General features: G+C 45.1%; 1 protein-coding gene and 1 long non-coding RNA gene across 3 annotated transcripts; one reads left to right on the top strand and one right to left on the bottom strand.

Annotated features, from left to right (window-relative positions):
* Positions 1-373: 373 nt before the first annotated feature.
* Positions 374-17,939, bottom strand: LOC307023657 (proline-rich protein 12-like). The gene is made up of 15 exons (XM_079657075.1): positions 16,823-17,939; positions 14,865-15,022; positions 14,289-14,450; positions 9,481-14,039; positions 8,628-8,855; positions 7,827-8,514; positions 7,116-7,621; positions 6,798-6,914; positions 6,574-6,707; positions 5,613-6,067; positions 5,401-5,520; positions 4,476-4,573; positions 3,785-3,916; positions 3,340-3,435; positions 374-1,710 (listed from the first exon to the last, which is right to left on the bottom strand). The coding sequence occupies exons 1-15, from the start codon at positions 16,903-16,905 to the stop codon at positions 1,576-1,578; spliced, it is 7,671 nt and encodes a 2,556-aa protein (XP_079513201.1). The 5' UTR covers positions 16,906-17,939; the 3' UTR covers positions 374-1,575.
* Positions 17,940-18,323: 384 nt separating this feature from the next.
* LOC307023680 lies at positions 18,324-20,937 on the top strand. Of its 2 annotated transcripts, XR_013803754.1 has the most exons (4): positions 18,324-18,831; positions 19,253-19,359; positions 20,143-20,255; positions 20,690-20,937. It is a non-coding gene; the product is annotated as an uncharacterized lncRNA (long non-coding RNA). The 2 variants fall into 2 exon arrangements; XR_013803755.1 differs by lacking the exon at positions 18,324-18,831 and having other exon boundaries at positions 18,851-19,359.
* The last annotated feature ends 1,217 nt before the right edge of the window (positions 20,938-22,154 follow it).

The following is a 22,154-nucleotide window of genomic DNA, read 5'->3' as shown; positions in this document are numbered from 1 at the left end:
GTGGAAAAACCCTGATAAAAATGCAATAATGCTCTCATGGAACCAGCATTTAAAAGGCTCAAACATCTTACATTAAATAAAATGTGGTATTTATCTTCAAGTCTGAAGTTGGTCCTGCTTGGCTGTGAAGTCCATTTGAAGGGGATCAGGTTCCCACTGTGTAAATTGCATAATTAACTATAGTCATCATGCAAATAGGACTTTTTTGACGTGAAGAAAAAAACGTTCCTCCATTAGCAGATGATGAAAAGACAGCTTTTCATGTAAGAAGCAATAGTTAAAAACGTAACCCTCAGAAACAGAGCGTGGTAGTCAAAATGTCCTCACAAAGATGGACGTAAAGGAACACACACACTGTGGGGAAATGAAACAGTTTGTTCTTTGCAGATTTTATTTGTTTCTCAAATACAGGAGAGTTAATGTACAGAAGGACAAAGAATTTCATCAAGAACTGTACAATATTTACACGCCTTTTTTTTCCTTTTTTTATGGAAAATTAGATTGTTTTCAAAATAAGTCATAGTATGCACAAACATCAAAATGATAAAAATGAAATGACTATTTCCTCTTTAAATATTACTTATTTATACTCCTTCTTCCCACATGGGAAATGGATAGTTTACTTCTTTTTCTTTGCACCTGCATGACTGATGATGATTGAACTGAAGCACAACAATGTTAAGTTTCAAATAAAGTTTCCCCGTTATCTTTTTTTCTTACTTTTTTTTTCCTCATTATTTTACACCCACTGTATTTGATACAATATTTCTGTCTCGACGTCTGTTTCTTTTGTATAGAGGGGAAGACGGCTTGGATATGTGGGTTACTGACTGTATACTGATTCTGTGGAAAATAAAAAGGTTTTTAAAATGTTAGGGCAGCAACCCAGCGCTTGTGAGAGTTTAAGTTAAAAACCTCCTCATATAAATAATAAAAATGTGTTTATATATTATCACACAGCTGACTGGGGCCGCCCTTCACGTAGATGAGAGAGAGAGAGCGAGAGCGTTTATTAACACATTTCATGTTTCCATTCGCGGACGAGTCTCATGTTCACGCTGCTCCCGGCAAACTCTGCACGCAGTTTAAAAAGCATTCTCACCCGCTTCCACTCTCTTCAAAAGCCAACAGCTGATGTTAGTCTTCAAAAAAATAATTTATGTAAAAACTAAGTGGTAATAGTTTCTCTTTGAACTATTGTCTTCATGACACAAAGTTAACATCTCAGTGGCTCCTCCGGTGACTTGGCGTTTCTGCTCCTCTTCGCGGCGCTCCCTTTTTTAAGCAATTCCCTCTCGACCCCGCCGGTGACCTTTAATCCGACGGGGTCCCGCCTTCTCAACCAAGTAAGACATCTCTTTAGTCAGTGATCAACAACAAGATAAAAGAACAGAGGCCAGTGTCCGAGGTCACATGAACAGACCCATTGTGTCCGTCGAGGGTTCTTAAAAATTCATCCTCGCATCTTAGAGATTTGAAGAGGGAGGGGGGGCTGTACAGTGGGATCCATCTCTTCTCGTATCTTCATTTAGTTTTTTTTTTTTTAATCCATTCTGTCTCTCTCTTTGTGAGGACTCAGGCTTTGGTGCTGAGCGTGAGCAGCTCGATGAAGGAGCTGAAGAGGGAGTCCAGCCAGCTCTGGTTGGCCATGCACTGCTGCACCACCTCCTCCTGGCCGGGGTCCTCCGTCGCCTGCTCGATGCTGTTGGTCTGTGAGGGGGACACACACACACACACACACACACACACACACACACACACACTGTCAGTGGTGACGCCAAGACTCAGACCAGCGTAGAATACACAGAGCCAGCTTGTATATGCTTTATTTTACACTTGTTTAAATAGATTTAGGCTTTTCATACAGTCTATTTTTGGTGAGAATGTACTAGTACATGATTGTAGTAACAGCTCGATTCCAAAATGAGAAAACTATGTTGATAAACCGCTAACATGACCGGGGCTAGGGCTGAACGATATACCGTGTCATGGCGATAACCGCTATATGCGCATTATTTTTATTTTTTAGGACGTTCGATATTAAGTAGATAAATGAACTCAAACACGTCATGTTACAATTATTTTGCTACTTGCTACAAAAGGAAAACTTGCGCTCTCTCATGTCAGCGGTACTTGAGTGGAGTGACATGCAGGCTCTGAGTCTGCATGCACAGCAAACAACTATTTCAGATGCCTTTGCCGCTGTTCCACCATATGAGAAAGGTTCAAAACGGCTTAAAGGAGCTGGTGTATAGCTGTTCTTAATTTTATTTGTATAATGTTGTTTAAAAGATGTCCACTACTTTGCTGCTATTTGCACAAAAAAGGTTTTAATTGTGGAATCAAAAGTGAAATGACCTATTTGGTCACGTATGTTAATTCCCTAATGTGATAATGAAGCTTCCTATAGTTTAATGTAATACGTTTAATCTCTTGGATCCCTTCTAGACTCCACTCTTCTTCATTCACAGATGAACCCCCTTCTTTGAGGGTAAGCAACCTGCATCATGTTAGATCATGACTTAAGGTATGATGAGTCAACCAGTTAAGATCCAGACGTCTGTGACTAAAATCCTTCATCCGGTTAAATATAGTTAAAAAAAACGCAATATATATCTCAGGGGAAAAGAATATCGCAATGTGAGTTTTTTTCAATATGGTGCAGCCCTAGGGCTAAACACAAATTATAGAGAGAGATTACCAATAGAAACAAATGATACTGTTATCACATTTGTATTGCCTTATATAAAGAATTATAATCATATTCTTCGTAGTAGTGGAAGTTCATTTTGAAGTTATTATTTATTCTGTGTTACATTTTATTAATGACATTAGGAATGAACTTGGATTCAAGATTTTGAATATAAGCTTCAAAATATTCAAACCGTTAAGCTTTCTGCCGGTAATACAGTTAAAGTGATCTGAATAAACAACAGTGTGAATTCACAACTTTTAAATGTATGCTTGGTGCAACAATTTCGAAGCATGGTGTTCCTTTTAACATTATGTTCTTATCTTTAATATGTGTATACAAATAGTTCAATGACCCATAACTATCCTTAGGTTGCAAGGAGCACCGTTTTGTTGAGCAGTAAATGGGAGAATGGAGACGTGGGATCAAATTCATGGAAAAGGGACGGCACAATTGTTTGCAATTCATTCATCATTATTAGGAAATAACAATCCTACAGGAACATCTCGAAATAAACATATTCTATATATTATTGATAATATCATTCAGTTGGAATTGCGTACGTCAGTGTAGGACGATGGTGGAAATACAATCAAACCCCAGTCTGCACAAGCCTAACACCAACACTGGGGAAGCTGCTTGCTTACCTCTTTCTTGCACTGTAAGAAGGTGTGGTATTTATAGTGATGCAGGGAGTGGAAGAGACTGTAGATACGATGCGTCTCCCCTGACAGTTTAAGGTCCTAGAAAGAGAGAACAAAATGTAATCAGATAAAGATCTCTTATAAAACATTACGTAGGCAGAAAAGTAAAAAGCCACAGGGGAAAGTACTCTTTCAATTCCATGTAAGAACGAGTGAAAGTGGAGCCGGTCTAGAAACCCTCAGCAGGTGTTAAGAGGAAATGGGTACGGTTTACCCTCCGAGTCCGTAGAGATAATGAATCTGAGCTTTTTACGGTAATACGTTTATTTGTATTGATGCTTTGGTTTCAGTGTCGCCCAAACCAGAGACAAATAGTGTTCGTCCCTTTGTCAGAACAATACATCATCTGTTAAAAAGACCCACAAACACTAACTATCCTCACACCTACCTGTGGTTTAGGCAGGGTCTTTTTGACTCTGTTGAGGGTCTTGCGGTTGTAAGCATCCCCGCTGAGCCGCACCCTCACCAGCCCCGAGTCCAGGGGGTCAACCAGGATTTGGGGGTACGCATGCAGGAACTCCTGTGAGGGGAGACAGATGTTTTGATACAGGGAGAAGTACAACTACATATTCTTTCAAAAGTGTGCCACATTGTGTTTATGATTAATTTAAAAGATAGATTTATGATTTGAAAATGATAAAAGTAGTGTAGGGGTGGAGATTATCCGGCTGAACGAAACGTGCATTTATCAAACAGGTTTGTTTTCCACAGATCTTATTTTTTACAATATTCCAAAATCCTCTGGAGAAGTCCAATTGCTTTTTTGTCGAGGGAGCCCTTGCGCAGCTTACTTCCGGGTCGGCCTACAGAAATACCTCATTCCTGCACCACTCGATTACCAATTAATCTTAACTATGATTATTTCCTTTTTAACATTTCAGAACCCAAGGTGATGTCAATATAAGATATTAAATGAAAAATATCTGACAATCTGGAAAAATGATCATAAACGACCAAATTGATTAGCCGATTATCATGAAATCAACTTTTTCTTTGTTGACAAACCAGTTAATCCACTGCGTGTTTCGTTACTGCGATCCGAGGTATGAGTCACAGCAGAGCGCATCAGGACAGATTACCTGGTGCTGAGAGCTCATGCTGACTCTCCTCAACAACCGCCTCTTCTGTTCGCTGATGATGCTGTCGATCTTCCTCATCGGCGGGAGGTACAGCTCATCTGGGGGCCAATCAAGGAGAAGGAAGCGTCATTAGTCAACATTCAAGGCGCTGCCAATCACTTTAAAGACCAAGGGCAGATTCAAAGCAGCTCTTTCTGGCAGCATTCCCTTCAACCACCTTGTTTATTGGGATTTCCAAAAAGAGTCATGTCAATTTGCTGCAGAGTTTGGGACATCTCTCCAGTTTGTCCAGCTGGATGGCTTGATCGGACACCTGGCAGCTGCTGCTCGTCAGTGGTGGTTATTCAACCTGCCCAAACTACACACAGATACTTGAAAGGCATTTTGAGAAAAATATCCTCAAAATGCCTCAACACTGGGCTCTCAATGTGGACATCTAATCTGTAGGAAACATACTCCCAGACTAGCATGCGGAGTTAGATAAGAAATAAGGAAGCACAATTAGATATATAATAAGAAAATTGCAATAAGGACTAGTGCAATAACCAAATCGCGGTAGGAAACAATATTTGGTTAATGCAAAACATATGAAAATATCTTTCTGAATCCAGTACTTTGGTGCTGCAGAGAAGTCCCAGCCGGCAAACAGCATCTGACCGACTGAAAAACATTTGATGCAGATCTTCTTAAAATAACATCATTTTTAACATATTGTTTGTGAATAACTTTTCAAAAATGATCATTCCTTCTGATATTGTGAATCAAATTGCAATATTAATCATAATGATCGCAATTAGTTTTTTTTTTTTCAATTATTGCAGCCCTAGTAACAACGAGGCTTCTTCCTCTATTTCCGTCTCTTGCATGTCAGTCCATTTTTTAAAGGAGGCTTTAATTGTAAACATGCTGAGGAGGCGCTTCTCACCGTCAGTGTCCTCCAGGGCTTGGATCATGTCGGGGTCCAGCGCCGTGCTGACCAGCATCTCCACGTAGCTCCTGAACATCTCCCTCATGGCCCGGTTGTTCACTCCGCCTTTCACTGGCACTGGGAGGAGGAGGAGGCCAGAGTTAAAACCAAAGCTCATACTGCGGCATGAAAAATTATATAAAAAAAAAAAAAGACGTCACGGCACTCACTTTCATTCTCGCTGGCCGCCTCCTCCGATGAGTCCGAGTCCGATGATGAAGGTATTTCCTTCAGCCACTTCTTCCTCTTCTTGGGCGGTGGCTCCGCCTTCACTTTAGTCGGCTTGGCCTTGGGAGGTCGCTCGGCCTTTTCTTTCTCTTTCCTCTCCACCACCTTCTTCTCCTCCTTCGCTCTTCCTCGTTCTGCCACTGCACGTTTCTCCACTTTGTCCTGCTGCGGCTGGACTCTCTTCTCCCTCTCCTTCTCGGGCTCCCTCTCTTTCTCCTTGGCTTTGGGCACAGCAGCCGGAGCCTCCTTTTTCTCCCGTAGCTCTTTTGCCGCCGTGGTCCGTGTTTTCTCCCTCTGTTCGCGCTGCACCGGCGGAGTCACCCTCTCCTCTTTCTCCACTTTGGGTGGTGCCTGGGTGGCAGTAGGAGGGGACGCCATTCTGGGGAGGGGCGGGCGTCTGTGACACGAGAAATTTTTTATTTAGAGCTGGAAACCAATAAAGATCAATAGAAGGTATAGACGGAACATTTTTCAATTCAGCCAAATTCTCACAAATTTCAGCTGGAAGCCCCTCCTGTCTTTTGATTTGATCTAGGCAGAGTGATTTCATCTCAACTTCGTCGAGCAAGTCTTAATACCAAAATGTTTTTACTTGAGAGAAAAAAGATGATCATATATCAGAATGGTTGGCACCCTGGGCCCAAACACCTGTTCATGTGCGAGGCATCTTTGATGAGCAGGAAGTGCTTTATTGAACCAAGTTGATTTTGGTGAAACTGGATCTTGTTCTATGTAGAACACGTATTCTCTCTTTCTCTCTGACGGCTGCTCTACCTCGACTTTCTGCGATTTAAGGGTTTCCTGAAAGACGGAAAGCTTTACTTGTTGCTAAAGCGATGCTAAACGCTGCCGGGAACGGGAGCTCGGAGCACTGAGGGGGAGTTGATGTTTTTATTTGGGTACCTGGGAGCCGGGGTGGCTCTGCGCCAAGGTCTCCGAGAGCAGACTCGCACATAGTCCTTCTTGTTCACATTCTCCAGGAACTTGACATAGATTCGCTGGTACCGCCTCTTAGCATCTCCGAAGTAGCCAAGATACTATGCCAGAAACAGAGTGTTAAGATCAACTTGTGAATTAAGAATGTATCAATGTAAACACATGACAGCGTATACTACAAGATTTCTCACGTTGCTCGTGGCGCAGAACTGTCTCTGTCCATCTTTGATCTCCGGGCTGAACTTCTGCAGCAGGGCTTTCTGCACCCTCCAGATGGGTGGGGGCTCGCGGCCCATTTGCAGGGCCAACTGTGCACAAACACAAGACACACAAGTAAGTATAAAATGTCTTAGATTCAACTATTTTTAGCCTTTTGCGTCAGCGTTATTATTTTTGAATTCATTCAAATAATGGTTTCAGTAACTTTTTCTATTTGTGTAAAAAAAAAAAAAAAGTACTTCATGATTCCTTAACTGTCAAAAACGGAACAAACATTTACACCCAAATACCTTGAGAGTTTGAATGTCCTCCACCCGCACCACAAACTCGTCCCTCTCTCTGAAGATGCCCTCCCCTCCACTCTCAGTCTCGTCTTCCTCACTCTCTCCGGCGATGGCTGCATCTTCCTGCTTCTGCGCGAGGTGCAGGGAGGTGATTTTAGGAGTCGGGGCCTCTTCGGGAGAGGCGGGGGATTCTGGAGACGGCATGGGAGACTCCTTCTGGACTGAAGAAGGGGGAGGAGGGGAAGTGGGATGAGAAGGAAGTGAAGGAGGGGGAGGGGGAGAAGTGGCAGGCTGAGAGAGGGCAGCTTGTGGGGGAGGTGATGGGGAAGTGGGAGCAACAGGGCTCAGAGGCTGGGAGTTCTCCTGTTGTTCCTCCTCAGCTTGGGGCATGGGTGAGGGGAGTGAGAGGGGAGGTAGGGGGGAGTGAGAGGGAGAACATGAGGAGGCGGGAGAAGGAGGGATGGAGGGAGCTTCAGGAGATTCTGGCTCTGAAGGAAGCTCGGGGAGCAGCGCTGGAAGCAAAGAGGGGAAAGATTCAGATCAATTTTACACATCGATCAAAAACAGCCACAAGAATTCACTCTCCCATAAACGGACATTTGATTGGAAACACAAGCAGCTCAGCCTAAAGGGGGATCTAGTAACATCTTAAGCTGAGCTGTACAGAAATCAACACGAAGATTTAAAATGACAGGAAATCAAAAACTCCTAACTTACCATCTAGACTCGGGGCTCCCAGGGTCTCCAGCTGTGGCTCTCTCTCCTCCGTCATGTCCCTCTCTTCGTCTCCTCCCGCGCTCCTCTGCTCTCCCTCCTCTTTGTTCTCATCCATATCTCTGTCGTCTTCTAGCTGGAGGACGTCAGGCTCGTTGGACCGGGGCAGGTCGTGGGGGGTGTGCATGGCGGGCTGAGGGCTGAGCGTGGGGGGCTGCAGCGAGGGAGTGAGCGGGGACGGGGTGGCCTGGGACTGAGGCTGGGGAGGGGACGGAGGTAGAGGGCTCTGCATGTTGGAGGTCAGCTGAGGGGTGTCGTACAGAGCAGAGATGGCCGAGGAGATGCTCTTCTGGAGGTCCTGGTTCTTCCCCACGGAGTCCTCTTCGTCGGAGGAGAAGGACGGCAGCGTCTCCAGGTTCCTCTTCAGCTCGTCCTCCAAGCGCTTGGGGCTGTGGCAGTTGCCCAGAGTCAGACCCCCGTTCCCTTCACTGTCCCCAAAGGGAGGCAGCGGCGGCGGAGGAGGTCCAGGAGACAACTGGCGCAGACCTCCCGATTTAAAGGGGGACGTTTCTCCGTTGTCATGCTCCATTCCTGGGGAGATGTCCAAGCCTGGAGGTCTCTTCCCCGTCTTGAGGAAGTCCAAGAATGAAGCGACAAAGCCGGCCTTGGAATCAGAGTCCTTCTCATCACCCTGTAAGCAAAACAAAAAACAGACACTTGTTAAAACTAAAGTCAAAAATAACTGTTTAAAAATTGAACTATTTCAATGTTTTGCTCTTACAACCACAATCATGCAGCTCTTACCCTTTCCTCCAGTCCCTCATCGTCCACTCCTTCACTCATCATCTGGCTTTTCTGCTTGTTCTTGTCATGACTTCTGTTGCTTTCCGTGCTGCAGGGGGGTCCAGGACTCAAACCCAGAGAGGGAGCGGAGCCCACCGAGCCGTCCGACAGAGCGGGGTCCGTGCCGGACAGAGAGTCCGTCCTCAGCAAGGCATCGGAGGAGGACAGGGTACCAATGGGTAACTTGATCTGAAACAAGAAAGACAAAAAGGAAACGGGTAAGAATTAAAAGTATGGCTGCAAAGATTCATCAACAGATCAATTAGTTAAGAGACATACAATAAATATTTTATTTGTTGTAACCAATTCATATAATCGAAAATAGATATACAAAGGAAGTTATTTTAATTTAATCAGATGACATATCCTGCAATATTATATATTAAATATATTTGGGTTTTCTAATAACCATAACAAAGCACTTAATAGAAATCCCCTGAGAAACCTGAACAAACATTTTTCATCATATTTTATAGACCAAACAATGAGGCAGTTAAGAAAACTTGTCAGGCTTAGGAATAATGAAACGCTAATTTAAAGTAAATTTGCCTGAAGGTGCAAAAATACATACTGCGAAAAAACATTAAAGCCATGATGACGTTTTTTACTGCAATTAAAAAAATATTATGGGTTTAGCCTTCCCCCCCCCCCAAATCAGATCCTATGTAATATAAGGAAAGGACATTTTTTTTTTTCAAAGATTACCCAAGGCACTGTATATAGTTAAAATACTTAACGTTTTTAAATGTATTAGAAAAACAACTGTGCTTTCTTTGAATATTTCTAAGCCTTTTTTATCCTGAATGGCACTGACCTTCAGAGGAGGAATGGGCTCGTGCATCTGCTGCTGGAGCTGCTGCGGCTGGAGTTGTTGCTGTTGTTGCATCTGATCCTGCTCCTTCCCGCTCATTTCCATGTACATATCCTCCCTCCTCTGTCCTCTACCTCGGCTTCCGCGGCCTCTACCCCTACCTCGGCCCTCTACAGTGAATCCCGCTCCTGGAGTTGTAGGAGCCATTTCTCCCATCATCCCCCGTGGAGTGTAAGGCTCGGGCATCGGGCGGATGCGTGGCCTGCCTCTTGGTCTCGGTGGTCCATCTCTCTTGGGTCTAGTAGGCTTTCGGCCCCTCTTCTTGGGTCCTTCCTGAGGCATAAGAGAGTGTGACCCCATCGAGGAGTATCCAGAGGCGTGGTAGAAGTCGATGTCACCCATCAAAGGGCTGAGAGAGCCTCCCCCTCCTCCCTTTCTGCAGCTCGACACCAAGTCTGGCAACAGATCCGGGAGCCTCCGGCTGTTCAACCGGATGTCAGCCGGCTGGTCGGCTTTATCCTCATCGTCTTCAAACTCGTATTCTTGAGCGTAACTTTTCTTAGGCAGTGTGTTGGGGTCCCGCCGCTCCTTTAACAGATGGAAGGAGCTCGACTTGAGGAGCTTCTTGGGACGAGAGGAGCAGAAAATAGGAGATTGGAGGCCTCCGGAACCAGTGCCTTGGCTGGGTCCTCCGGGCCCAGAGGACATTTTAGCTCCAGGGTTGTTGGGACCAGCCGGGTTGGAGCCCATACCCATAGCTGGGCCCTGGGACTGTATCAACCCCAGCTGTTCCGTGTTCACAGTGGAAGGGAGCTCGTGGGTTTTAAGGGAGTCCAGATCCAGAGTCATGGTGTTGTTGCTGGGCTCTTCCAGGCCGTGACAGTAGGGTTCGTAACCCTGATCTCCACCATGGTGCCCCATCATGTCGTAGCTACCTCCGCCACTTCCACCTGCTCCACCTCCGCCTTGTCCACCTTTCATTGAATCCATTCCCTCTTGCCCGGTGTGGCTGTCGTTCATCTCCTCCTGTCCCGGCCCAGCACCTCCGGCACAGCTCGACTTGTAGTCTTCTGCACAGAACATGTCTTCCATTCCCGGGAAAAAGGAGCGGTCCTCATCCTGAAGGAGAGAGTCCGGGAAGCAGATGGAAGTGAGGGGGACGAAGCGGTTACTCTGCTGATTCTGGTCTGCCTTCTCCACTGGGCTGACGTTGTCAAACTGGTGCTGCTCGGAGCGCTGCTGGTCCAGCTGGCTCTGCTGGGGGGTGAGCTGGGAAGAGAGGGGCTGCTGGGGGTCAGACTGAGACTGGGAGTGGCCTGAGGCTGACTGTGAGGGTATATGGTGTTGAGAGTGAGGGTGGTGGGAGTGGGTTTGTTGGTGTTGGGAGCCGGGGTGCTGCTGTTGCTGCTGCGCGTGGTGCTGTGAGAGGTGGTGCATGTGAGGCGGGGTGGATAAGCCCATGTCTGGCTCGGAGAGGAAGGAGTGGAGCTCAGAGGCTGAGTGTTGCTGCGAGAGATGGTGGGACGGGTGCTGCCTCTGCTCCTGCTGCTGTCTGTGGCGATCGCTGCTCCCTCCGCTCCTTCCCCCGCCGCGTCTGTCTTCTGCAACGGCTACGTCCGTGCTTGAGGTCTGAGAAAGAGAACGCTCCAGCATGTCCAAGGAAGACACCACCGAGCTCTGTTTGACCTGGCTCGGATCGTGCTGATGTGTCGGGGGCCCGTGGTTGTAGTGAGCCGCCGCCACCTCCATGGCCTGTGACTGGAGCTGGAGCTGGAGCTGGGTGGACTGAGACTGAGCCTGGTGTTTACTCGAGCCGAGCGTCCCGCCGCCACCTTCCATCACAGCCTGCTGTTGGCTGATGGAGTGCTGCTGCTGTTGGGAATGAGAGTCCATTTTGTGGTGCTGTTGGTGTTGCCGATGCGAGTCCATCTTGTGGTGCTGCTGTTGGTGTTGTTGGTGAGAATCCATCTTGTGGTGCTGCTGCTGATGAGGCTCCAGTTTGTTGCGGGTGGTGTGGGACAGCACAGACTGGAGCAGGTGGGGCGGCTGACGGGATGGGTCGGTGGGAGAGTCCATGAGGGAGGCGGCAGCTTGGGAATGCTGTTGCTGGATTTCCGGCGTTTTCCGCGGATAAGGAATCTCAGCGCGCTCCTGCGGCTTCTTCTGGAGCTCCATCTGGGAGTGGGACGGGATCTGCGAGTGCGAGGAAACGAGCTGACTATGTGAGGAGAGTTGGGGTGCAAGGGGGTGTTGGCTGTATGGATCTCCTCGCCCGTAGTGGACTACCGAGCCTAGGTTGTCATGGTGATGGAGATGGGAGTGCACTTGTTCAGCGCTGCCCCTCCCTCCACTGTTTCTGCTGCTTCCAACAGACCTTTCGTTTCTCTGCTGCTGCTGTTGGTGATGGTGGTGTTGTTGTTGGTGTTGCTGCTGTTGTTGTTGTTCTTGTTGTTGTTTCTTTAGTGACATTTCCAGCTGGCTCTCCAGCCCTGAGATGGACCCTGCAGACCCTGCATTACCAGCAGATGTGGCACTGTGGGTACGGATGACACTCTGGGGGTGGTACCTCTCCTCAGAGCTCTTACCCATGTCGTAGGTCAGCCCTTTGCCTGAATCAGTGTCCGAGGGCCCTGACTGGGGCTGGGACTGCGTTTGTTGGGACGTCTGTTGGGGTTGTTGTTGAGGATGGTGATGCCCACCCTGGGGAGCGGGACTTGCCTGCGCCTGCAGCAGGTGCTGGATCAAGAACTCGTCGTCGTCATCCACTTCCTCTTGGGATCTCTGAGAGCCCACTCCAAGCATGGAGGTGTCTGCCTTTGTTTTGGACGAGGTGGAATGGTAGGACTGAGGTTGGGAGCTGGGGCCTCTGGTGTCGGGGTAACCCTGCGGGGAGGCGAGGAAGGTGGGGGAGAGAACTGAGGAGATGTATTTATTAGAGCCTGCGCCTCCCGGAGATTGTGTGGGACAGGTGGGCACTGGGGAGTGCAACCCTGGACGGACGATGCCTGAGTTGCCTGATGGGGAGGGGCTTGAGTCTGGAAGGTGATAAGACCCGCCAACACTGCCACCTCCACCTCTCTCATTGCTCATACTATTTCCCGCTCCTCCTCCCGAGCCAGAGTTCCCACCTCCTGTGCCACTGCTGCCTCCTCCTGCAGATGCTCCGCTGCCTGATGAACCACTTGACCTTAAAAGGGCAGGGGAGTGACCTGGGGCTCCATAGCCTAGTGATGGGCTCCCAGCTCCGCCCAGAGAGGATGGAAGAGATCCATAAGCGGAGTCAGTTCCATATATATCAGTGGGGTAAGACTGGCTTCGCCCTCCAAGACTCCCATAGCCTTTTCCGCCCGTACCAGAGCTCAGGTCTTGGGCTTGTGGCGAACTGAAGCCTCCGTAAGACTGAGCCAGGTGAGAAGGAGGGGGCTGATTAGGAGAATATGACTGTGTCTGTTGTTGGGGTGGGGTCTGACCAGTAAGAGAAGAGGTGGAAGTCTTCACTGGAGGCACGGGCGAACCGTAGCCTGAGAGGCAGGATTTGGGGAGAGACTGGGGGGCTGACGAAGATGTGGAAGGGGGCTGCTGCGGGGCTGGGGGAGGAGGAGCGGGCTGAGGTGGGGGCTGCTGCCTAGAAGGGGCTGCGCTGGAGCTGGATGCGGGGATGGAATTGGAAGGATGAGCCCCAGAGGTGGCAGAAGAAGAGGAGGAGGAAGAGGATGTAGAGGAAGCAGAGGGGGGTGTGTGGGGAGTCCTAGAGGAGGATGCTGAACTGGCAGAAGAATAACCGCTGCTGGAGCTGCTTTTGGTACCTTTCCCAGCGGAGGAAGAAGACGAAGAGGGGGAGGATGAAGAATAGGGCGGCTGGATGATTGGCCGATACTGATCAGTGCGAGGGGGGGGCTTGTGGTCAGATGAGGGGCTCTGGTCACCCAATGGGCTGCAGGAAAGGCCAGCGTGCCTGTGGTGGGGGGCAATCTGCTGGTACCCGGCGCCTCCACAGCTGAGGTAGTGCTGAAGGGAGTGGGCCGCAGAGGATGAGAGCTGGGACTGAGCCGGCGTTGGCCGCTGGTAGTGCTTGATAACGCTGTCCTGTCGGGGAACAGCCCGTTCCTGAGCCGAATTGGACTGAGGCTGCGCTGAGGAAAACACTGATGCATTGTACAGCTGGGACGACTGGTCCTGGAGCTGTGATGACAGCAGGTTGAACTGGTGTGACTGCAGGTGCCTGGCAGAGGACGCCTGGGCTGATGTGACACTCGTGGGATCCTGGCTGCCCCGATAGGCAGCTGCTGCGGCGCCCTGCGACGTCAGGAGTCTATCAAACCCCAGGCTGGACTGGGAAGGGGCCTTGATGTGTAGTAAGGGGTCGTGTGGGGAGAGCAGGCCATTGGATGTGGGACTAAATGTGGGCGTGTCCTGGAGGGAAAGGGAGCCTGGAGGGAAGGGGCGACTGGAGAAGGATGCTGGATGCTGATAGGCTGAGAGAGCTGAGGCCGAGGGGAAGGAGCCAGAGCCAGGAAGCGCTCCAGAGATGAAGAGTTCAGGAGGGGCAGGTGTGTGCATTGCTGTAAAAAAAAAAAGAGAAAGAAATGATATTGAAACATTCTTTAGTCTCCATCAACCTGTCATTTAAAATTATGAAATAATGGAAGCAATAAATTGTATTTTTAAAGTAATCTAGAGTGATAGGAGAAGGAAAATTCCCAAACAGCCTTGTCAGAATAATTAAGTAGTTTAACATGGGAGGTTCTTTAAATGTCATTTTGGGCCTGTTTGAATGTCAACACATGAGGGACGGTCTAACAAAGCCCTACCTGTCTGCCAGGATGGCGTGCGGAACTGCGAAAGAAGGGAGGAGGCGGAGGGCGGAGGCTGGGGACCCCGAGACTCCAGGGCTGAGATCAGATTCATGACGGAGGCATCGGGGGCAGAGGGGCTGGCATGGTGCAGGCCAGTGTCGAAGAGCCCTGACAGACCTTTGGGAAGGAAACAAAGAACCAAGATTGATTAATTAATAAAGAATGCAAAAATGAACAGCTAATGCAGAGATGTAGATTAAATCATGATACATAATCACAAAATCAAAAAAGGTTTATTTCTCGAGCCTGCAGTTACAACAAATGTAAATGAGTCAAAACAACGTAATTTGTTCTAAGTTTAATTATAAGCACATAAACCTCAATTTCTATAAAACCATTATTATATTGTTTAACTGTATGAGAATGAATGCTGTGTGACGAAATGCTTTAACATCTAGGGCTTCAACTCAATTGAGCCATAATGTGCACATTTTTCAATGACAATCTAACAGTGCCTGTGGAGAGAGACATAATAATTCATTGCTGGGGCCCCTTATGGTGGTGACATGGAAGGTATGACATTTATCTCACCCAAACTCCGTCCAGCTGCTCCCCAAGCTCCGCCTTGGCCGGTGCTCCCTGGGTGGTGATTGGTGGCATAGCCCTGCAGAGGGTGTGGGGTGGCGTAGGCTTGTCGGTGAAGGAGCTCAGCCTCAGGGTGGGATGATCTGGAGCTCCCATACACAAGACTATGGAGAAAGGGAAATTATTAAGTGTTATTAATATCAGATCACATTTACATAAACTTAATCTGTTCCCTAAATGTGACCCTTGAGAAAAGAAAATGTCAAAATAATCTGAAGGGCAAGTTAATTGTTCCCTAATTAAAAATCCACACCTCCAGGTATGTCAACTCCATGCTGTTTATTTGTTTGGTCTCCATGTGTGGGTTCTCCATAGTTTCTCAAATGTGAAAAACAAAATTGCTGATAAGTAATTTAAATATTAGTCTAATAGATTAATTGTTAGAACATTGGTTCAGGATCTTTCCCCCCAAAAAAGTGTAAACAGATTTACAAAACTTGGGAATTATACCAAAGTGAATTGCAGTTGATACAAATCTGTCAATGCAATGTAAATGTCATGCAAAAATAATAGGGTAGTTAATTAGCAATTATTATAATGGACACACAAAATTCAACCATTAAGTAATGTATTAATGTAGAGACTATATAACATTCTTATTCAACACTGAAAATTAGCCAGTTGCAGAACTTTGCTTTAGAAAAGAAAGCTGAAATGCGTGGCTGCCTGGCTGGCTAGATAACATGCTAACATTGTGCTACTGCTAGCACCGCCTAGCACCAATGAACAGTACAAATGCAGAGACTAGGCCCAAACTGCAAGGCCAGTCAAGTCTTTTACGTGTAAATAGACCATGTGTAACGAATATGAAGGTTGAGGTCAAGTAAAACATGTAGTTTTCTCAATATAAACCGTAGACCTATCATTAATTTGTCTGCAACCATCGATTATGTCGATGTAGCTAACAGCTGGATGCTGCAAGTCGACGCAAATACATGCTAAACTGCATGCAAGCACCAGCCACTATCAAGGTTTGTTTATCAAAAGAACACTTCTAATAGGGGCATGGTGGCTTTTTACTGTGATAAATCAGACAGGTTTGAGTCAAAATATCTCAAATATGTACAGCTAACTAAGCATAATGATGCTTGCGAGCACAGGCCTCAACTGACTTCCATGCAACATAGCGCTAGCTTGCAGGCTAACGCGAAGCTAAAAGACATAGCTATCTTGCACAGCACAGGCAATTTTCATCATCTTAAAAATTCACCGTCGCATTTTATTTTGTATTGTTTTTGCAAAACAGCAAATTGCATGTTTTGGTACTTTTGAATAGTCCACAATTTTTAATCAGGAAATTAAATAATCCATCACTGATCATCTAGATCACGCTTGGGTAAAATGCATCAGAAATCTCAATTTTATTATAAGAAAGTCACCACCTCTAATTTAAGACGTTTTATTATTTTTCTTCACAACGTCACACAGAACAATTGTTTTGTTTAATGCATCTCCCCGGGTATTATGCATCTGTTCCGATTGTTGATGTCCGTCAGGGGCTTTGCTGCGTCTGCACTCTTCGCAGTTGCTTTGAATCCAATGCATTTATCTATCAGGGTCCAGGCCTGCACACAGGGAACAATAATTCCTATGGATGCTCCAGACAGACATACCCCCACCTCCACCCCGCCAGGTCCACCTAAAACCCATGTCTGTCAATCATTTTCAATTCATATCCCCAACCTTTTCCTTTCTCCACCCCGCCCACCCCCACGACACGCACACTACTATATTCCTGTTTATAATATTATTACTATGCATCTGTTTGGATGACAATGCACTGCACATAATGGCACGGCATGCTACTATTTACGGACCCAATGGCGACAATTTGTTTACATGGGCCACACCGTGCCTTGCAAAGTACCAGTGATGCATGCACATTGTCTGAATCAAATGCATACCTTGCTTTTGCCGATCTCTCGTAACTCCATCCTGCTCCTGCGCCCAAATCACCAAACCCTGTTCCCGGGTAATTTCTATCCATTTATGAGCTGTACAATGAGTGCGATGAGGACGAAAGCAACGAGAACGTCGCACCGCAGATTACGGAAAAAAAATCCAGTCTTTCCCGTTGTCGGTTTCAGGCTATTTTCCCCGGTTTCATAAGCAAGTCCTCAGGAGTGGAAAACAGCATATTGAAAGAGAAATGGAGGGGAGGAGGAGAAAGCTGGATGAAAAAAGAGGGGGGTCTACGGGGTTATAATCCAACCACCTCCAAAAAAAGCCAGTCTTTCTCCTTTTCTGTCGCCTTTCACATTTATCAATTCCACGAATGCAGATTTAGTCCAAATTCAGTCATGGTCATGATGGAGATGCCGCGGATTTGGCCGGTGGTGGATGAATTGCTGATAAACATTTGATTTGAATGCGTCCTTTTTACCGTCTCTCCTCCCCTTTCTTTAGGCTAGTCCTTGCTACGATGCTAGCACCAGAAGAAAAAAGGATTGCAATCGACGGGGCCACGTTGGTAGCAATCACTCCCCACCGACGAGCAAAAAGAAATCCCCACAATTGCAAAATCCTTTTTCTTTTCTCCTTTGAATGCAAATCGTTCCCACCCCCCTCCGGAGCAGAGCTGTGGGTTAGCAGCAGATGCTAGCTGTCACTAACGACGCATCAAAAATAAAACAGGGCTGCCTTTATTTCCCCAAATACTCGCTCCCCTGATTTCTGCTTTCTTTACCCAATTCAAGTAAAAGCGACGACGAGTTTGCAAACACGGGGTAAAATAAAAACAAAGTGCGAAAAAACACCAATACCGAACGAGGAAGTATAAAGAAAACAGGCCGCGTTTCAATATTTTTTACTCATTTTCCTCCGGAGACGCCATTTTTGAAGGCGGCTGGCCGCTGTCCGTCCTCCCTCTCCCCCTCTGTGTCTCACCGCTGAGACTCACTCAATGTCTGCGGTGACCTCCATTCACTCTGCCAAGCAGCCCTGCATGCTATTCCAGATTTTCATCTTATTAAGAGGCCAAATATTAATTTAGACTGCATTTTACACGAACAAAAATAGTCAGCTGTCTGTCTTGATCGCTGCGATTGGCTGAGACGCGTTCGAGTGCAAAAGTATTTCCAGTGATAACCAGATTTATATGGGCCTTCAGCAACCGCTTTTCAAATTTACATCCGAAATGTGGAGCCTGTTTTGAGAGACAGAAGCATTTCCTGCCTCAAGTCCGATGCTTAAGTAGGCTGCAGTTTGCATTTAATCAGTGGAATGCAAATACTAGGGATTTTCCTTACAATTGCCAACATTCCTTAAATTGCCAAGACCTGATTTAGGGTGTTTCTTGCTCATTTTATTATTTGGAGTACCAGTCTGCCTGAGCTCATGTGCACTTGATTTGAACACCAGCAGATGGCACACTGGATTTTATGTTCATGATAAAAGAGAAGGAATCACTGGCAGCATGACAGTGATGCTTTTCTCATATTTCATTTTTTGATCAGGGTTTTCTGATGCACTGTCAGTAGCTTTACCATCATATTAACATTTCACCATATTGAATTGCATAGAAACACCAAGATACTGTAAGAAAAATGTTTTCAATACGTGAATGAACATCTAAACTAGTAAATAATGCTAAATGTAAAACGTATCTCTTTTGTTGGTAGCACTGATGCACATCTCTGGAGGCCATTTGTCCAGAAATGTAATGTGTATGAGAGTGTGTTGCCCTCTAGTGGTGAAGTGAAATCCTTGAACTAAAATACTGTAAATATTAAGTGACCACAACATTTTAGGCATTTTACCTTTTGCAATACCTTGTCATTTAAGAAAACGTGGGGGGACAAACCATCTATGTTTTGTAATATTTGCTACAACTCTCTACCTCTTAAGCTAACAAAGCAGTGTATAACAGAAACAGGCTTCCCCATCTCCTTTTAGGAGAAGACCTTCCCCTGTGGTGAGTATTTTAGATGCATTATGAGGTCTTTGTAATGCACAATGCTTGACTCAAAAGGTCAGCTATCTGCATATTCATTAGAAAGGCTGTCAAACAAAGGATGGACATGAAAGCATTTGAGATTGCCTACATTTTGTAGGTTAATGTACATAATGGCTAGAAGATACATGTAAACAAAGGGAAAGGAGCAAAGAAACTCAACTTTCCCAAACATTTTGCAAAAAGTAAAATAAAAAGCAAGACTAGAGAAACAAGTATTTCAAATCAAATTGAGCAATCTCTTGCAGATGATTAATTTCTTCTGAGTTTATTACAAATAGTTGCTGTCATACCCCTCTCTCTCTCTTTCTCTCTCTCTCTCTCCCTCCCTCCCTCCCTCCCTTCATCGCTGTAACCAATCTGTAACCATACATGAATGCAGCTCTTGTGGTAAAGCCAGAAACTCCAGATCTTCCCTGTCAAAATGCCAGACTCCAATGAAGCAGTTCCAGCATCATGCCAGGTCATCAAACAGGACTTTGACAAATGGTGAGTACTGACTGTAATTAAGGTACAATTATAGATACTAACAATGTATTTCACTTTGTACAAACATACATTACTATTTCATCAGCCAGCGTGACAGTCTTTGGTGTCTGTAATTGCCAATAGAGAGGGTCTTTGTATAACTGTGTGCCCTGAGGGGAAATGAATTAACTGTGTTTGGGTTCCAACTAAATACTTGTCACTTCAATTACATCCACATGGCCATCCTCAGTTAACACTGATTGACTTCTATGCGGGACATCCAATGTTTTCATATTCACTTCTCATCTGGGCTCAATTTGTAAGAGTGCTGTAATCCTTAAGTCTAACAGAGTTCATGTAGAATACTCGACATTTATGGAGGGCCCTTACAGTAATGCAAATGTCTTAAGAAGCAAAAATAGATCTGAGGTTTAAAATAGGTTTACACATGTATGACCTATTGCAGAGCATCGGCACATACCAGTCTGTTGGTTCGTGTTACATGAAAACACTTTGTGTGTGTGCAGGTGCAGCTGTCATTAGTGTACTTTAGTAAATGCAGAGGAGTAGAGTACTTTATTATCAGGCTATACTGTAATAATCCCTTTCATGCACATTGTTGAATACATTTAGCAGTATTATTTACGTTCCTCCACTGAGTTTTAGGTGACTTTTAATGTGTTTACTGTTTTTCTCAACATTTACATTACGTCATTTGCACAATTTTAAACTGAAACATGTTATTGTGTCAGAGAAGATAAGCTATGTACATGTGCCGGGAGTGTTAAGTGTTTTGTGTTTCAGTGTCAGAGAGAAGGGAGAGGACGCCTGCAAAGATCTGATGGACGCCTTCCAGTCCTGTTTAAAAACCCTGTCTGAGGGATCATGATACGTAAGGAAGTACATCTTCATCAAAGGTAAGTTCACACAATTGACTACAAACTATCATTTCTGATTTTTCTTTCATGTATAATCACACAACATGAACACATCACTCTACTAATTCAATGAGCAAGAATGCACTAAGTGAGTTTATTAGGAGTTACAGTATATGATAATTTTACCAGAATTTACACTCAAATGAAAAAGGTAAATTATTATGATTAGGAAAAAAGTATTGAAACTGTAAAGATAGGACATTTAAAGGGCAAATGGATACTTGAAAACAATAAGTAAGCTGCTCTAATTACAATATTACTGGCTAGCTAATGTGAAATAATGCTTTTTTATTCCATCTAAAAGATTGTCTTTTGAAGGGTGAATATACCTGTGAGATTAAATTGTATTGAATTACAATCACATATTTATATTCATAACATTTCCCATCTTTTTTTATTTATTTAAATCGCAGCTTCACTTTACCCAATCCTCCACTTTTCCCAGCATTCCCTTCACTGCTGATTGCACCGGACCGAACCATCAGAAAAACTGAAGAGGGCGGTGCTGATACTGAACGTCGTAAAATACTGTATTCTTCTGTCAATGTGAAACATTTTTTGTCATAACTGTGATAACTCCATTATGGATTAGACTCTGATAAACTCTGCACTGTAACCTTTTTTGCACAAAAAAGCAATGAATAAAAAGCTACTCTATTGACACGTTTTTATTTCAAACATTTTTGTTATGTTTTATTACATGTGCTGGCTGTTGAAATCTCTTCACTGGCCGAGCATAGGCTTTCACGTGGAATAGCTGCTCTTAATGGAATTAAGCAGAGTTTGTTAATCTCTGCTTAATCCTCACATTAGTACCTGCACTGAGCAGTCTGATGTCGCTTTCCCAGTCTGAGCTCTTGCAATGAGTTAGTGGAGATGGAAGAAAAGTCAGAGGTCCTTATTTTCAGTAGAGAAAATGTGTTTAGGAGCCGAAATGATTTATTCACAAACCGGATGTGACCAAATAGACAGGGTAGATCCGGGTGTTGGGGACGAAAAATATATATTTACAAATGTTTGCAAGATAAAGCAGACTTTATTCTGCCTTCAAAAAAATGTAAGACTGAGACTTTTGTCCTTCTTTTTTATTTCCCATCTTTGCTTCTCTCAATTCCTTTAGTATAAATACTGCTTGGTTGCAAACATAGCATCACGCATTACAATATGTCTTGTTATCACCCATTAAGATTGACTTTATCATTTGCGGCACTGATTGAGATCCACCATTTCTGTAGTACTTTGATCTAAAACAACCAGAGGGAAACAGACGATTGTAGACTGAGTGTTCCCAGTTCTATTTCTGCACCATGGTTGGAGACAAATCCTTCTGGCTGCGTGTAAATCAACCAGCTAGGCGCAGATGAAGATGGGCTTTGGGGAATTATCCGCCCACACACAACATTTCAGATTTAGAGATTTTTCAAGGCACTTTACAGATGATACATTCACATGTCCTACATACCTCCTTTTCATCCCTGTGTGATTCATTTAAATCAGCACCCAACACATATCTTTTCAGTTTCATCTCCAGATGAGGAGGTGTGATGGGTCACCCTTATTTAAGGAGATGTGATCGTCAGAAAATATTATTTTTGTCATATGGTCTATAGCTGGCATCATGAATTTCTGGAACATTTGGTGTTTTTTTATACAAAGAGAAAATGTTCTGTGATTATAAATGGGGCTGACAATGTATGAATAAGGTGACACAGAATATGTGCGTTTAATATAAGCTGTTCGTTAGTTAATTTAATGTTTTACAGTTTTGGAAAAAGCATTGGGATATTTCACTTTAGTATAGGATACTTTTTTACAAGTTACCAGTTAGTTAAAAATAATTTAAATGTGCTTAATTACCTTTATACTTCTAATACTATT

Source organism: Notothenia rossii, assembly GCF_949606895.1.
Source record: "Notothenia rossii genome assembly, chromosome: 11".
Classification (NCBI taxonomy): Eukaryota; Metazoa; Chordata; class Actinopteri; order Perciformes; family Nototheniidae; genus Notothenia; species Notothenia rossii.
This window is presented reverse-complemented; position numbering and strand designations above follow the sequence as displayed.